Here is a 17,749-nt window from a genome sequence, read left to right on the forward strand (position 1 = left end):
TGGGGGGACCTCATCGCAGCCTTTCAATACTTCAAGAGTTCTTATAAAAAGGGTGAAGAGGGACTTTTTACTTGGGTAGATAATGGTAGGACAATGGGGGATGGTTTTAAACTGAAAGAGGGGAGATTTAGATTGGATGTTAGGAAGAAATTCTTCACGCAGACGGTGGAGAAGCACAGGAACTGGTTGCCCAGAGAGGCTCTGGATGCCCCATCCCTGGAGGTGTTCAGGGTCAGTCTGGAAGAAGCCCTGGCATTCCTGATCTAGTGGGTGGCATCCCTGCCTATGGCAGGGGGTTGCAACTAGATGGTCTTTAAGCTCCCTTCCAACCCACGCCATTCCATGATTCCATGATTCTAAGAGGCATTCTACAAGTAGCTGGCAGAAGTCATGCAATCGTCAGTGCTTGCTCTCGTAGGGAACTTCAGCTTGCAGGATCAGGCTGTCCCCATGGGCCTTAAGAAGAGCTGTTGAGGAGGAAGACTGACATGGCTGAACAGGGAACGTTTGCTGAGTCTTTGAGGGAAAAAGCGTTATCCTCCTGTGGAAGAAGGAACGGGGAACTCAGGGAGAGTACAAGGAGTTTGCTAGCATATGCAGAGAGAAAATCTGAAAGGCTAAAGGCCAGCATGAACTCAATCTGGCAGCTGTGGTGAAAGACAATAAAAAACATTTTCACAACTATACTAACAGTAAAAGCAGGACCAAGGAGAGTCTCCATCTTTTACTGGAACATGACTACGGAGGATAAGGAAAAGGCTGAGATTCTCAATGCCTTCTTTACATCTGTCTTCAGCAGTCAGACCAGTAATCCTCAGGTCTCAGCCTCAGGGTCTCAGGCTCCTGACCTGGAAGACTGGGACGGGGAGCAGAATAACCCCTCCACAGTTCAGGTGGAAAGAGCAAGAGACCTGCTGCTCCACCTGGACTGTCACAAGTCCATGGGGCCAGATGGGATCCACCTGAGGGTGCTGAGGGAACTAGCAGATGTGATTGCTGAGCCAATTTCCATCATGTATCAGCGGGCCTAGTCAACTGGAGATGTTGCAGATGACTGGAGACTTGCAAATGTGACACCCATCGATAAGAAGGGAATGGGCCCAAGTTGTGCCAGGGGAGGTTCATGCTGGAAATGAGGAGACATTTCTGCTCAGAAAGAGCAGTCAGGCATTGGGATGGTTGCCCAGGGAGGTGGTGGAGTCACCGTTCCTGGGGGTGTTCAAGGAGAGTTTGGACGTGGTGCTTGGGGACATGGTTTGGTGGGTGACATTGGTGATCGGGTGATGGTTGGACCAGATGATCTTGGAGGGCTTTTCCAACCTTCATGATTCTAGGATTCTACAGGAAAGCTGGGGTGGGACTCTTTATCAGGACGTGTAACAATAGGACAAGGGATAATGGCTTTAAACTAAAAGAGGGGAGATTTAGACTAGAAACAAGGAAGAAAATCTTTAATATGACAGCAATGAGGTACTGGCACAGGTTTCCTAGAGATGCTGTGGATGCCCCATCCCTGGAGGTGTTCCAGGCCAGGCTGGATGGGGCTTTGAGCAACCTGGACTAGAGGGAGGTGGCCCTGCCCGTAGCAGGGGGATTGGAACTAGATGATCCTCAAAGTCCGTTCCAACCGAAACCATTCTGATTTTATGATTCTAGGATAATTGTGGCTCACATTGAAATTAAGCACGCAGAGACCGGTCCAGTCCAACTCAGTTTATTAGCAAAGACTACAAAGCATTATAATGAATCACCACTCCTGACAGCTCTTCAGGAGACTCTGGTCACTGGGTTTCCAGCAGGATTGCAGGAAAAGTGCACAGTAAACACCCCCTGCCACTGCACTGGTGCAGGCAGAGCCACTTCCATGTTCTCCAGACCATTTTTGTTCAGTTGCCACCTGCCCGTCTTGACAGCACAAACACTAAGCTCATGCACTGCTGACAGCTGCTGAGGAAGCTGCAAAGCTGTCTAATTCTCTACATTGGTTATAAAGGGCTTTTACACAACACAGAAATGCTTGGCAAAAGCAACTGGGGTGGCTAGGAGCTGCAAGGAACTTTGCCAGGCCCAGGCTCATGAATAGGAATGGCTCATGGAAGTGGGGGCACATCTTAACCTAGGACTTATACCTAATAACCACAGAGTTAAAATCACTGTCTAAATCCGCATAGGCTGCTGCGTTAATTGCTTTAATGGCATCAAAAAGAGAACAGCACCTGAGTACTGAGTTTATGAATGCAAATAAGAATCCCAAAAACCAAAATAGCCAAGTTCCCCACAAATGTTCACCTGCTCACAGACCCCTCTGTCCTTTCTGCAAGTGTGACAAGTATTGCTGCAGGGAAACTGTTCTTTTGCCAGTGTCATTTCTTTTCCCATAGCAGCTGATAAAAGTGGTACTTGCTAATGCTGCCTTTGCTCTTCATCTGGCACTTGGTCTTGATCTTGGTGGTATGACTGCTCGCTACCGGAATGTTTTTCTAGTTTGCTTTAAGAGAAAGCTGAGGTAAATATTTATGGCAAGAAAGGAAGAGGACTTTGATGTTATCACAAAGCAAGGGAATCGCTGAGCAGTGGCATGAGAAGCACTTCTTAGTTCGTCCAATGTTGCAGCAATTACATTTAGTTTTATTGACATGGTTTAAGTCTTAATCATTACAACAAGATTTTGTGGTTATCCTTGTATTATGTTCTTCTAAAATACAAAGCACTTGCAGTTTTTCCTTCATACCAACTTAGCCTAACATTTGATTTCCTGCTCCTTGGCAGGAAATCTGGAAACATTTGAAGAAGTCTTCTCTCTTGCTCTCCAGGTAGACGACTGGATCATTTGCTTTCCTGAATGCTGCATGCATGTCTTTAAACCTTTCTGCTGCCATTCTGCACAGGTACAGTGATAAATCTATTTTGTAATCTTTATTAAAAGTGTAATTTGCAGTGGTAGGGACAGAATTCAAAACTTCCTCAACTTCATTTAGTATTTCATGAATAAAAGTTTGACTGTAATCCATTTTGTCCTTTTCCTTCTTCTCAATATTTGCCTTTACACGCTTTATGATGCTCTCTGTAATGCGTTGCATGCTGTTCTCATCTGCATCGTCCAAACTTTTAGAAAAGCCAAAAAAACTTTTCTTCCTAGACACGTGTTTCTCTTTGTCAACACAAAAGACAGTCTTTTGGGAAAATTTTCTGATTCGTATATCTACCTTAGGCTCCTTAAAGTGATCTAGAAGGACATTTTCTATATCCACATCGATGTCCACCTGTTCCAGAGGGGGAGCAGCAGAGGACACTTCAGTAACCCACTGTATCCAGAGGGAATTGAAGTGGTTTCTCAGTTCACTTTCACCTAATTTCTGGCCTTTTAGAGACAGGGCCAACTCTCTGCTCTTTCTCAGGAGCTCGTTTTCATATTCAGTCTTCCTCTCATCCATTTTACTCTGGCTCTTCTTTACTTCTAGAAGTTTCGCACACTTCCTTCGCGTTTCAGCAAGAAGGGACTCTCTCAGTTCTTTCAGCTTCAGTTCTGTGCTGCATTTCCACTGGATCAGTATTTCACGGTCTCTGTCTTCACTGAAGAATGTTTCCATGTTCTTGGTGATGGCATCACTTCTCTCTTGCACCAGTTTTTCAAGGTGTTCCATGGTGACCTTGTCCAACTCCCCATTCCGCACCTTGTTCTCCAGTGTCATTTGCAAGTCTAAGATGTGACTTCTCAGCTGCCAGGTCCACTGACTAAATGCAGTTTCCAGTTTCTTGTAGGCAGCAATCTCCACTGAATTCTTGAAGCTGAAAAGGAAGTTTTCATTCAGCAAGGCATTCCACAGGTCATTAATACGAACTTTCAAGCTGGAGAGCCTCAAAACGCTGCTGTGCGATTCCTTCTTGGCAGCTTGGAGAATTTTGCTCTTTAATTCCTGGACGTTCTGGCTGTAGGTGGGGTTGGGCGGTGCCATCGGTGGGTTTCCTTCCCACAGGTGAGCAAAGTAATGAATGTGGGTGTTCACGTCAAAGCGGATGACGTCGCTGAAGCAGGTGATGTCACAGAATTCCTGCTGGGCCGCGGTCACGGTCATTTCATCCAGCTTTTCCTGCAGACGTCTTTGTCCCTCCATGTTCTGTTCCTTTGCAGTTATTTCGCCCACGTTTTGGTGCACAAAGAGGCAGCTTGGGGAAAGATTGACTTTCTTCATCCTCAGGAAAGCCTGCACAGCAATCTGAAGGATGTCTTGCATTTCTGAAAGATTTTCTCCAAAGATGTTGATCAGAGTCATGTTGCCGATGCCAATGACAAAGGTGGCCAGCTCATTGTCATGGTTAAGTGACTGCTTATTGGCCATCTCTATGGCACAAAGTCCTTCTGTGTCAACAACGAGCAGGTAATCAAAGTTCAAATCCTGTTGGAGCTTCTCGTCCACTTTAATGAGCTGCATAAACACTCCCCGGGTGCACCTCCCTGCGCTGACGTTAAACTGGAGACCAAACATGGCATTCAGCAGGGTTGACTTCCCTGTTCTCTGGATGCCAAGCACGGAAAGCACAAATACTCGCTTGTCCCCTAGCTTCTCAATTAACCTGTCAAAGACGGCTCCAATCCATTGCAGTGGTACGTAAGAAGTATCACCATCCATCAGCTCAATGGGATACCCTAAAACCATCAGATTGGCAGCAATTTCAGGTAGTTTGATAAAGCATTTTTCTTTGGAGTTTGTTGATTCCAGTGCCTCATAAATCTGCCCCACCTCTCTCAAAATATGCTCAAGGCCAATGGATGAATCATTGATTTCATCAGAAAGGGCATCTAATTTCTTCATCAATTGCGTTTTCAGGTTGTTATTTCCATTGCTTTTCTTTAATGCCAGGATTTGAGACCATACCTGATGGTACTCTCTCTTCAGCTTTTCAAGGTGATCAGAGGAGATGTCGTCCATGAAGATCTTCATCCACTGCAGAAAGAATTTCTTGGTATTGTCTGGCTGTGACTGGAGAAAGCCAAGGACTGTTTTCATCAGCTGATTGAGGGGAAACGCTTTGCCTAGTTGCTTTCTTCGTATTGCAGACTTCTCCAATTCAATTTGGCTCCGATGATGCTCTATGCTCTTGTTCCCCTTTTCCTGCAAGCGAGTGAGTTCTTTGTCCTTTTTACACCACAGGTACCACAGTTTTCCCTGAAGAGGCAGTAGCTGTGATTTGATCTCAGACAACTTCTCCTTCTTCAACAGATTCACCAGTTTGATTGCCGTTTCTTTGGCTGTCACGCACGCTTCTGCATTTTCCTCAACTAAGAAGCCGTGCTGGCGAGCTGTGCTCAGGCATGCATTGAGGCTAACAAGCGTGCTCGACCCTTCCACTAGGTCTCGGATGGTTTTTGTCAGCTCACCCACTAATTCTGCTTCATTTCTGTTCTTGATCCCTATTCTTATGTTTTGTCTATATCGGCCAGCTGCAATGCTCTCTTTCTCAGTGAAAAGGCAAACCAAAGGCCTCTGAGACTCCCACAGATCATGTAAAATTTTCCTGCCTTTCTCATTGCTCTGATCCAACTCAGAAACAAGAACCACGATCACGGCAGAGATCTCCTGTAAAAACTGCAGCTGGGGTTTATGATCCCTTGCATCTCCGTGCAGGTTACAGAAAGCAACAGGGCCGTTAAAGCTGTCGTCGTCTCTACCACAGGGAAGGTACCAGGAGATCTCCACAACACCTTTCATCAGGAAGCAGTCTTTGGTGCTGCCTTCACAATGTCGGTGGAAAAAAGTGTCGTGTTTCTTCCTGCTCAGCAGGGCATTCAGGAGCTGAGACTTGGAAGAGGAAGGAGAGCTGCCGATGCGGAGGAAGGACACGATGGGCATCTCTGCCTGATAAATGAGTTTGTTGTTGTGACTGCTAATCCTCGTCTGCTCTCCCGATCTCACCGTCCCTTTCCAGCTCTTCTTGATTTGGCTGAGGGACCAGAGAGGGAACTCTATCTGTGAAGTGCCCGGGTTTGGTACCAGGAGGGGTAGTGCAAACTGGCAGAAAGCGAGCTTGGATGAAAGGTACTGTCTCATGAAATCATCAGCACAATGAAAAATTGCCATCTGGAGGTCCATGGGGTGCACATGACTCTCCCTGCTTGCAGATTCAGGGGCTCCTTTGTCCAAGTCACTGAGAAAGTCATCAAAGGAATCAGAGGACTCATGCTCCTCCGCTGAGGTGTTTGGTGTGGGAACAACTCCTGGCTTACTCGCCTCCTTGCAAGTCAGGTACCTCACCCGATAATCCACGGTCAGGAGCCTTTGCAGGAAATAAAATGGTAGCTCGCTGTCCTTGCTGGGCTGGCTGTTGTGTACAGATGTCTGGTGTATTATGTGGAAATCTTCTGTGCCCATTTTTCTTGGATAGTACCTTTCCAGCCCGAGGCGCTTAAGTAAGTTGAGGAGCTCTGGGCTTGCAGCGGCTTGACTTGCTTTGGAATTGCTGCTGTCTGATTTGGGATTGCGCTGACTGGGAGGCTGCATGCCTTGAAAAGCATCTTTCATGTCTTTGATTCTATTGCCTTTCTTCAGGTTGCCAGATGTGTCTTCCAGTTGCCCATCGATGAAGGATTGCAAATCTCTTTCCAGCATCTCCCAGTCTCTGAATGCACTGTGCTTTTTGAGGAGAGCTTTCATCTCTGTGGACCATGTGTTTTTTAACTTTTCTTTCATGAAAACTAAGCGGTCATTCTTCTGCTCAGGGGTGACCTTCTTGTTTTCGGATGTTATGGTGAGCCCCGTCAGCAGTAGGAAGGCCTGAGCTCTGCAAGCATCCTGTTCCTTCAGGCTCTGATACTCGTTATGTGCCACGTGCATTTCCTGTATCATGAAATTAATTTCTCGACACCCAAGGAGGTACTGAAAAGTGCCGCTTTCTACTTGGTATCCCGTGCTGGTTGTAACTAAGAGCACTAGGAGTTCTATGTCTTCCTGTGCCCTTTGCTGCAGAGACCGGAGCAAGGATGAAACAGACTGGCTTATAGTGAAGGTGGCTTTGATCTTTGCCTCATGAATGGCAGATACAGAAGTTGCCGGTGCGTAGGTGACTTCCATGATGTACTCCTTCATTTGCAGCAGTGTCATATTGAGATCTTCAAGACTGGAAATATTGAGAGTTTGGGGAAGTGTCTGAACCTTGTGGAAGAGCCATTGCATAATGAAGGAAGTCTTGGGGAAGTCCCTGACAGAATAGATGTGAGGATCCAGCAGGCACTGCAGCAGAGATTTGATGTAGTTGGTGTTTTCCGGAGAAGACTTCTGGCAAAAAGAAACAGTGTTCACCAGGAACTCCTGCAATGCTTTGTCTGACAGACATATGTTGATCCAGACACTGTGATTTTTTGTTCTCTTATTCAGACCCTGTTTAAAATCTAGCAACATGAGAAGTTTCTTTTCATCCACTGTCCCCTCCCAGGTCTTCACTTGCTCCAGGAAAGCTCTGGCCTCTTCTACGGCACTGGCCAGTTCCTCTCCAAAGCTCACGCCGGAGCTGTGATTTGTTAGCGCTTCGTAGACAGTCCTGAGGCTGCTGCCCATTTGATGGGAGGCTTTAAAATCGCTGCTGTGGTTGGACAGGATTATGTCCCACACTGGGATCAGCTGAGAGCCCCGGTCAATCACACACCAGGTTGTGTTATTGGCCACAAGCCTGCATTTCCACTCGGGAAGGGAATCCGTCTCTGCTGGGCCCCCTGTTTTGGTCACATAGAGCTGAACTGCTGTGTGGGTGCTGCTTCTGTCTCTTCCCTGAAATGATGCCTGTGAGCTGGAGTTTGAAGCATCCCCTTTCACTCCCCACTTGGTACTGAAGCCGCTGAAGCTAGCCCCGACGTAGCTGTTCAGTGCTTCAGATGTTTGTTGCTTCATCTCATCCCATTGCTCTGCCCTGAAACCTTCGGCAGATGCTTTCCACCAGAATATTCCCCCAAAGTGGAGGGGTCCCTGGTTCACGTGGGACCCAAACCTGCTGAAGAAGCTGGCGCACCTGCTCTTCAGTAGGTGGAACCTGTCTGCCTCCTGGGTGATGCTCAGAAGCTTTTCCATGTCTTGCAGCTCTCGCAGGGCTGCGTCTGAGAGGCGAAGCTGGTCCTTTTGGAAGTAGTAGGAGGCCAGAGGGATGTACTGGTACATGGTGATGCAAATGTACGCCTGCTCCGAGCGTGACCGACGGGAGTCCTCTGACTGTGAGGACTTGCTGGAATCTACTCCTGTTTCAACACTGAACCCCCAGAACCCAGCTTTGGCAGAAGTGCTGATGCTGAACCCCAGCTGCTCCATGGACTTGGTGAAAGTGGCTTCTGCTGCAGAGGAGGAGAACTCCTTCCTGTCAAGCAGCGACCCTTGCACTGGACCAGTGAGCATGAAGCCATCAGGGACCCTGATGAGTTGCTCTCGCTTTGCCAGCGCATCCTCCAGGCTCTTGGTTTGGTAAATCCCCTGCAGAGCCAGGCCTCCCGATGCCCGCCTCAGGACCTCCTCGTCAGAGACGTTCTCCCTCTTCCCCATGGACTTCTCCTGCTGCTCCAGTTGCTTCCGGATGCTCACCAGCTCATCCAGCAATGCCTTCTCTGGAGGTGCCCAGTACTCCTTGGGAATGTCCATGGCTTGCTGTAGGGCCTCCTCTTTCTGTCTTATCATTTCCTTGCTGTGGCTGCGGCTCTTCTGCATTTCTTCCAGCTCCCGTAGGATTGACTTGGCTTCTTCTTGTCTCTGCTTCATCACATCCAAGCGCTGCTTCTGTACTTCATCAACAGCTCTTTTGTTGTCTGCGATTCCTAGGAGCCTTTGGAGTGCCTTGGTCTCCCAAGGGTACCGTACTTCGCACTCCAGTTTAAGGCAGTCTTCATATTGCAGATGTTTCAAAGCATTTATTGACTTAACACCCAATATCTCTGACAGTTTGGGGAGCCAGTATTCTTCATCAAGTCCTTCCTTCTCAAATGCTTCTGCCAGCAATTGCTTAGCAATTCGTGCCTTTTCCCCAGCATCTGCTCTCTCCTCCTGTGACTCCATGGCTGTGGAAGGGGAAAAGAGACTTTTGTTACATCAGGTTAGAGGAGGCCACCACCCCTTAGAAGAGGCCTCTCCATAGTTCCTGGCTCAGGGATTTCTTCTGCCCTGCTGCTGGAACCCAGCCTCGGGCACCCCCGAGATAGGCAGACACAGACAGACAGACACACGCAACCACTGGCACGGCTACACAAATAGCCATGGACAAGGCGCTGCCTTCAACAGCACCCATGTATAAGCTGCTGTGATGGTTCCGCTCGAGTGGACAGCTGAGCTCCACCACAGCCGGTTTCTCACTCCCCCTCCTCAAAGAGGAAAGGAGAGAAAATGCGATGAAAATAGCTCAAAGGTTGAGAAATAGACAAGAAGTTCATGCAGTAATTATTTGTGAGAGGAAAACAGACACAGCATAGGGAGACACAACTGTAGGGGTTGGAAGGGTCCTCAAAAGATCATCGGGTCCAACCCCCCTGCCAAAGCAGGTTCTTCAGAGCAGGCTGCCCAGATAGGCATCCAGACAGGCCTTGAATATCTCCAGAGAAGGAGACTCCACAACCTCCCTAGGCAGCCTGTTCCAATGCTCCGTCACCGCCACTGTGAAGAAGTTCTTTCGCATGTCAGTGCAGAACTGCCTGGGCTCTAACTTGCAGCCATTGCCCTTTGGCCTATCCTCACAAACCACTGAGAAGAGGTTGGCTACATCCTTCTGTCCCCCACCCCTCAGATATATACACTGAGGAGATCCCCTCTCAGTCTTCTCTTCTCCAGGCTGAACAGACCCAGGTCTCTCAGCCTTTCTTCATAGGGAAGATGTTCCAGGCCCATTATCATCTTTGTGGCCCTCTGCTGGACTCTTTCCAGGAGATCCCTGTCTTTTTTGTACCGGGGAGCCCAGAACTGGACACGGTACTCCAGGTGAGGCCTGACCAGGGCAGAGTAGAGGGGGAGGATCACCTCCCTTGACCTGCTGGCATCACTCCTTTTAATGCACGCCAGGATCCCATTAGCCCTCTTGGCCACCAGGGCACAGTGCTGGCTCATGGTCAACCTGTCGTCCACCAGGACCCCCAGGTCCTTCTCCTCAGAGCTTCTCTCCAGCAGGTCATCCTGTAGTGATACATGCGGTTGTTCCTTCCCAGGTGCAGGCCCCAAAACTCGCTCTTATTAAATCTCATTTGGCTTCTTCCTGCCCATCTGTCCAGCCAGTCCTGGTCTTACTGAATGGCAGCACAGCCTTCTGGTGTGTCAGCCACTCCTCCCAGCTTTGTGTCATCGGTGTACTTGCTGAGGGCAGACAATATTCCCTCATCAAGGTCGTCGATGAAGATGTTGAACAAGACCGGACCCAGCACCGACCCCTGGGGAACACCGCTAGTCACAGGCCTCCAGGCAGACTCTGCTCCGCCAATCACCACCCTCTGAGCTTGGCCACTCAGCCAGTTCTCAACCCACCTTACTGTCCACTCCTCTATCCCACACTTTCTCAGCTTTGCTATCAGGATGTCATGGGAGACAGTACCAAAAGCCTTGCTAAAGTCAAGGTAGATGACATCCACCACTCTCCCCCCATCTACCCAGCTGGTGATGCCATCATAGAAGGCAACGAGGTTGGTCGAGGATGACTTCCCCTCAATGAATCCATGCTGACTACTCCTCATAGCCTTCTTCTCTTCCAATTGCTTGGAGATGGCATCCAGAACAAGCTGCTCCAACACCTTTCCAGGGACAGAGGTGAGACTGACTGGCCTGTAGTTTCCCAAATCCTCCTTCCTGCCCTTCTTGAAGACCGGAGTGACATTGGCTATCCTCTAGTCTTCAGGCACCTCACCCATTCTTCAGGACCTTTCAAAGATGATAGAGAGCGGTTCGGCGATCACAGCTGCCAGCTCCCTTAGCACACGTGGATGCATCCCATTGGGACCCATGGATTTGTGTGTGTTGAGCCCACTCAGACACTCCTGAACCACTCCCATGTCCACCAGGGGGGAGCCCTCCATTTCCCAGACCCTTTGTCCTCTTGTCAGGGGCGAGCAGTCTCGGGGAAGTGTCCTTGGAGCAAAGACTGAAGCAAAGAAAGCATTCAGTATCTCTGCCTTCTCAGTGTCTCCTGTGACCAGGACACCTCCCTCATTCAGCAAGGGACTCACATTATCCCTAGTCTTCCTCTTGCTGCTTACATACTTGAAAAAACCCTTCTTATTATCCTTTATCTCTTTCGCAAGCCTCATCTCTAGGTGGACTTTAGCCTTCCTCATTGCGTCCCTGCAGGCCCTGAAAACACATTGTGTTGGGTCTGTCTGAGCTGGAGTCACCTTTTCCCTGCAGCACCCCGCACAGTGCTGTGCTCTGCACTTGTAGCTGGAACAGCACTGATATCACTCCAGTGTTGTGTCTATTGCTGCGTAGTGCTGGCACAGCATCAGGACTCCTTCCAAGCCCCCAAGAGCCAGCAGGCTGGGGGTGGGCAAGTGATGGGGAGGGGACATTGCCGGGGCAGCTGACCTAAACCAACCAAAGGGATATTCCATAACACCTGATGTCACACTCAGCAATAAAAGGGGGGGCTCTCGTGGGGGAGGGGGCTGTTCCTCCTGAACAACCACTACGCGTTTTGAGGCCCTGCTTCCCAGGACGTGGCCGAACACCGCTCGTTGATGGGAAGTAGAGAATAATTTGGTTTTTCTCTCTCTCTGTGCTTCCGCGCGGACTGATTGCTTCTTTTGTTTCTGTTTTTCCTCCCCATTCCCTTTCCCTTTAATTAAACCTTTCTCATCTCAAACCTCGAGTTCTCTGTGTTGTATTTTCTCCCCCTTCCTCTTTGAGGAGAGGGGGAGTGAGAGAGCGGTTGTGGTGGAGCTCGGCTGCCCACCTGAGTAAAACCACCACACACATCTATACTCCTCCCAAGAGGACAGGCCCTTTTTCCACATTTCACAGACCTTCCTCTTCCTTTTATTCTTATTGATGAACTCCTTGCTCATCCACGCGGGCTTCCTGCCCCCCTTCCCCGATTTCCTATTCCTCGGGATGCACTGACCCTGAGCATGGAAGAAGTGCTGCTTAAATGTAGCCGAGCTCTCACAAGCACCCTTGCCTTCTAGCAACCTATCCCATGAGATACTCCCAAGCAGGTCCCAGAAGAGGTCAAAGTTGGCTCTTCGGAAGTCCAGGGTAGCAATCCTGCTTTTAGCTTTACTTCCTTTGCCTAGTTCTATCTGGAACTCCACCATCTCATGGTCACTGCATCCCAAGCTGCCCCCAACCTTCACATCGCTAACAAGGCCATCCCTGTTGCTAAGAACGAGGTCCAGGAGCACCCTCTGCCTCGTCGGCTCCTCTACCACCTGCATCAGAAAATTGTCCTCAACACTTTGTAGGAACCCTTTGGACTGCTTGTGCCTGGCCGAGTCGCTTACCCAGCAGATGTCTGGGTAACTGAAGTTCCCCATGAGGACCAGCGCTTGTGATCGTGAGGCTACTAGCAGCTGCTCGTAGAAGGCCTCATCGACTTCCTCCTCCTGATCTGGAGACCTGTAGTAGACCCCCGCCACTGTGTCTCCCATACCAGCCCACCCCTTAATTCTCACCCACAAGCTCTCCACTTGTCCCTCACTCTCCCCCAGCTGGAGCTGGGTACACTCTAATTGCTCCCTCACATAAAGGGCAGCCCAACCCCCTCGCTTCCCCAGCCTGCCTTTCCTAAAGAGGACATAGCCCTCCATGACTGCGTTCCAGTCATGCGAGCTGTCCCACCACGTCTCAGTGATCGTACCGAGATCGTGGCCTCTCGACCGAACACAGATCTCGAGCTCATCCTGCTTGTTTCCCATGCTCCGTGCATTGGTGTACAGGCACTTTAGGGAAGCAGCAGGTGCAGTTACCCCTGGGGGGATGCAAGAAGAAGATACTGGACAGGGGATCGGGAACGCTACCTTCTCTGAGGAGCCCTCAGACAATCCTATGGGAGAGCTGAGAAGTTTTTCCCTGTCTTCAACAGTGACAGCAGTGATGACTTCCCCCAGCCCTTCTCTGTCACCTTTAGCTCCCCTCCCTTCCCCCATCAAACCTAGTTTAAAGCCCTGGTAATCAGCCCAGAGAGCTTGCTCCCCAACACACTTGCGCCCCACTTGGTGTCTGTCCATAGCCCACATACCCAACCTCTCAAAGGACGGCCCAAGATCAAAATACCCAAATCCCTAGTCCAGACACCACCCCGCCAGCCAGTCATTTCTCTGTAAAAGCCTTGCAGGCGCAAAGGTCAGTGAAGAAGGAGGGGGAGAGGTGCTCCAGGCGCCGGAGCAGAAGTCCCCTGCGGCCTGTGGTGAGGCCCATGGTGAAGCAGGATGTCCCCCTGCAGCACATGGAGTACCACGGTGGAGCAGGGTTCCACGCTGCAGCCCGTGGAGGAGACCACGGTGGAGCAGGTGGCCCTGCACCAATGGAGGCTGCCGCCTGTGGAAGACCCCTGCCGGAGCAGATTCCAGGCCGGACCTGTAGCCTGTAGAGAGGAGCCCACGCAGGAGCAGGTGACCTGGGAGGAGCTGCTGCCCGTGGGGGAGCCAGGTTGGAGCAGTTTTCTCCTGAGGGATGGACCCCGTGGTACGGACCCATATCTGGACCAGCTCTGGAAGAGCTGCTGCATGTGGGCAGCCCACGCCGGATCAGTTCGTCAAGGACTGCATCCCATGGGAGGGACCCCACAGCACAGGGGACGAGAGTGACCGAGAAGGAGTGGCGGAGAAGTGCTGTAGACTGACCATAACCCCCATTCCCCCGTTCCCCCGTGCCGCTCGGGGGGAGGAGGTGGAAGACGGTGGGTGGGGGGGGAAGGTGCTTTTGGTTTCTTTCCTTTGTTTCTCACTTCTCTAGTTTGTTAGTAATAAGCAATAAATCTTACTGTCTCCCTATGCTGAGTCTGTTTTCCCCTCACAAATAATTACTGTGTGATCTTCTTGTCCTTATCTCAACCTTTGAGCCCTTTTCATTGTATTTTCTCCCCATTCCTCTTTGAGGAGGTGGAGTGAGAGAGTGGCTGTGGTGGAGCTCAGCTGCCCACTCGAGCAGAACAACCACAATGATCTGTAATATGTCTTCCATCTCAAACCATTTTAGGATTCTTTAGCATTTGGAGCCTTGGTTTCTCATGGTCGGGAAGATGACCTGGCAATGCACAGACTATGCCTCTGGGGCTGTTTTCAGAGCACGATGCAGGGAGCAGCCAATGCCTGCCCAGGGCCATGGTGGAAGGGCCCTGGGGGAGCTGCCAGAGGAGCATGAAGCCCACTGGGGTGGTGTTGGAGGATGTTGTGGTTTAACCAGGCAGGCAGCAAAGCACCACACAGCTGTTTGCTGGCTCCCCCCACCCCCACAGCAGGATGGGGGAGGGAACTGAAGAAAAAAAAATTAAAGGGCAAAAAAAAATCCAGATGCTCTTAGAAGCTTATCTAAGCGCACTTGTTGAGTGATCTCCCTGTCCTTATCTCAACCCATGAGCCCTTTTCATAGCATTTTCTCCCACTTTTCCTATGAGGACGGGGAGAGAGAGAGCAGTTATGGTAGAGCTCAAATGCTTAGAAGAACAGTACCACCACAGTCCCTTCCAATCGAAACCAATTTAGGATACTATGAAGTGCTAAAAACCTGCGTGTTGAGAAGAAGACAGTTTAATAGGACAGAAAAGGAAGGGATAATGATGATGATGGTGATAATAATAAACCAACAAATATCCAAAGCAAGTGATACACAGTGCAATTGGTCACCAACCACTGACTGAAGCCTAACCCTCGCTTTAGCGGCAGCTGCCCCCCACCCGAGCCAGCTCCCCTAGATTTTATTGCTGAGCAGTACGCCCTCTGGGATGGGACATCCTTTGGTTCCTTGGGGTCAGCTGTCCTGGTTCTGTCCCCTCCTGGCTCATTGTGCACCCTGGGCTCCTCGCTGCCAGGGCAGTATGAGGAGCAGGAAAGTCCTTCGCTCTGTGCAAGCACTGCTCCGCAACAACTAACACATTGGTGCTGTCAGCATCCTTCTCATCCTAAATCAAACCCATAGCCCATAGCAGCTACAAGGAAAAAAATTACTCCATCCTGACCGTGCCTCTGCCTGCTGTGGGTAATGCTGCAGCCCCCAAGGCAGGGAGAGGACTCCTGTGCTGGGTTGGCCCCGGCCAACAAGGAGCACCCAGCAGCTGCTCCCCTGCTCCCCACCAAAAGGACTGGGAGAAAAGTGGAGACACAAAAGCAAGACAAGCTCGTGGGTCAAGGTAAGGAGAGTTTAGCAATCACTGCCCTATGTAGCCCCACCACCAGGCTTCTTCGCACCTCTGCGGGGCATTGGGCTGTCCCAGGGGGCCTCCTGCTTACCTGCCTGCTCCTGCCCCGGCCCCCAGATCCTCCCTGCCCCCCAGGGCAGCCCTTGCAGCACGCCCCCCCACATCCTGCAGCAGCCTGACTGGAGGGGGTTGCTCCTCCGTCCCCGACACCCGAGCAGAGCCCATTTCCCCTGTGTGAAAAGCCCTGCTGCCCTCCTGGCATCTCGCAGCCCAACAGGAGATGGGTGAAACAGTGAGCAGGAGGCCAAGGGGTCTCCGCACGTGGCCTCTTCCCTGCCCATTGCATGTCAGCTGGGACCCACCTGCCCTCCCTAGTGCTCTGCAGCTCCAGTAGCGTCTCAGCCCAGCTCCCGCACCATCTCAGCGCAGCCCCTGCACAGCCTCAGCCCACCCCTGACCCCACTCTTTATAGAGCCCCAAGCCCCTGCACTGGCCACAGTTTATTGGTTGCATGGCGGGGAGATATTTTTTGCTTTCCTGGAAGTCAGGCTGTTATCTTTCAGGCAGTGCCAGAAAGTGAAACTTGGCAGTTGCTGGCTGTGCTGGAGCAGCCACATCCCCAAGCACTCCTCCAGGGAAGGGAAGAGGAAGAAGCAGGCAGCTTGTGGTGGTTTTACCATGCTGGGCAGCTAAACCCCACAACTGCTGTCTCACTTCCCCTCTTTTAGATGAGGAGGGGGAGAAGTAAAGCAAAGAACAACTCACGGGTTGAGATAAGGATAATTTAATTAAAGGGAAATAATAATAATAATTAAATAAATATTATTATGAACTACACAATTTAACTAAAGGGAAATAAAAGGGGAAGGGGAAAAGGGAGAGGGAAAGGGAAAAAATAAAAAGAAGGGAGGAAAACAAAGAAATAAAATAAATGAAGGCTATATGGAAGTCCAGAGGAAAGAATTTACTCTCTCCTTCCCACAAGTGAGCGATGATTGACTACGTCCTTGAAGCAGGGCCTCAATGCACGTAGCCGGTGTTCGAGAGGAGGACCGACGTTTTCCCAACGAGAACCCACCCCTCCCCTCTTCTTCCTGTTTCCAGCTTTTATTGCTGAGTGTGACATCACATGTGACATCCACATTGGACCTACCTGCCCTCCCTGGTGCTCTGCAGCTCCAGTAGCGTCTCAGCCCAGCTCCTGCACCATCTCAGCGCAGCCCCTGCACAGCCTCAGCCCACCCCTGACCCCACTCTTTATAGAGCCCCAAGCCCCTGCACTGGCCACAGTTTATTGGTTGCATGGCGGGGAGATATTTTTTGCTTTCCTGGAAGTCAGGCTGTTATCTTTCAGGCAGTGCCAGAAAGTGAAACTTGACAGTTGCTGGCTGAGCTGGAGCAGCCACATCCCCAGGCACTCAGAATCACAGAATCACGGAATCACAGAATTTCTAGGTTGGAAGAGACCTCAAGATCATCAAGTCCAACCTCTGACCTAACACTAACAAGTCCTCCACTAAACCATATCGCTAAGCTCTACATCTAAACGTCTTTTAAAGACTTCCAGGGATGGTGACTCCACCACTTCCCTGGGCAGCCTGTTCCAATGCCTCACAACCCTTTCAGTAAAGAAGTTCTTCCTAACATCTAACCTAAAACTCCCCTGGCGCAACTTTAGCCCATTCCCCCTCGTCCTGTCACCAGGCACGTGGGAGAACAGACCAATGCCTAGCTCGCTACAGCCTCCTTTGAGGTACCTGTAGAGAGCAATAAGGTCACTCCTGAGCCTCCTTTTCTCCAGGCTGAACAAGCCCAGCTCCCTCAGCCGCTCCTCGTAGGACTTGTTCTCCAGGCCCCTCACCAGCTTCGTCGCCCTTCTCTGGACCCGCTCAAGCACCTCGATGTCCTTCTTGTAGCGAGGGGCCCAAAACTGAACACAGTACTTGAGGTGTGGCCTCACCAGAGCCGAGTACAGGGGGATGATCACCTCCCTAGCCCTGCTGGTCACAGGAACAAATTAATTAGGGGGTGATTGAATAGTCAAATTAGGATTGCAGTTGAAGACCTGTGAAAAAAGAGTAACAGTCTCAATGAATTTATTTACAGAGAATGATGAAAATGAAATAAATCCCAATGGACGGGTATGTGTTAGAACTGTTATAAATGGCTCAGTCTTCAAATTAGGATTATAATCAAAGTTTACAATTTATTAAAGGAATAGAGGTAAGCAAATAGCGCTGGGTGCACCGGGAGTCTCTGCTCCACCAGGACGCACAGCAGTTACATCAAGTAGATGATTTTTATGCTCCTAGACTAATACATATTCATTACTACTTCTAAAAAAAATGGGTTATTATAATTAGCTTCTGGGACCCAGTTCCTCCTACTGGAGCCTGCGCATCAGTCTCCGGTGGTCCCTCTGGGGATCTCTAGGGGTCTTTCATGCTGAAGG

At 50.3% G+C, this 17,749-nt stretch overlaps 2 protein-coding genes across 3 annotated transcripts; both read right to left on the bottom strand.

Moving 5' to 3' along the window:
• Positions 1–1,728: 1,728 nt before the first annotated feature.
• Positions 1,729–16,543, bottom strand: LOC137855006 (interferon-induced very large GTPase 1-like). 2 transcript variants are annotated; one of them, XM_068679073.1, is made up of 2 exons: positions 16,451–16,543; positions 1,729–9,031 (listed from the first exon to the last, which is right to left on the bottom strand). In XM_068679073.1, the coding sequence occupies exon 2, from the start codon at positions 9,027–9,029 to the stop codon at positions 2,736–2,738; it is 6,294 nt and encodes a 2,097-aa protein (XP_068535174.1). In that variant the 5' UTR covers positions 9,030–9,031; positions 16,451–16,543; the 3' UTR covers positions 1,729–2,735. The 2 variants fall into 2 exon arrangements, with proteins under 2 accessions (XP_068535174.1, XP_068535175.1); XM_068679074.1 differs by lacking the exon at positions 16,451–16,543 and adding an exon at positions 15,660–15,908.
• On the bottom strand, positions 10,862–13,605 carry LOC137852918 (uncharacterized). The gene is made up of 2 exons (XM_068675075.1): positions 11,910–13,605; positions 10,862–11,288 (listed from the first exon to the last, which is right to left on the bottom strand). Exons 1-2 carry the CDS (start codon positions 13,175–13,177, stop codon positions 10,862–10,864), a joined length of 1,695 nt encoding a protein of 564 aa, XP_068531176.1. The 5' UTR covers positions 13,178–13,605.
• Positions 16,544–17,749: the final 1,206 nt, after the last annotated feature.

The sequence above is a fragment of the Anas acuta genome, chromosome 3 (genome assembly GCF_963932015.1).
Source record: "Anas acuta chromosome 3, bAnaAcu1.1, whole genome shotgun sequence".
In the NCBI taxonomy this organism is placed as follows: domain Eukaryota; kingdom Metazoa; phylum Chordata; class Aves; order Anseriformes; family Anatidae; genus Anas; species Anas acuta.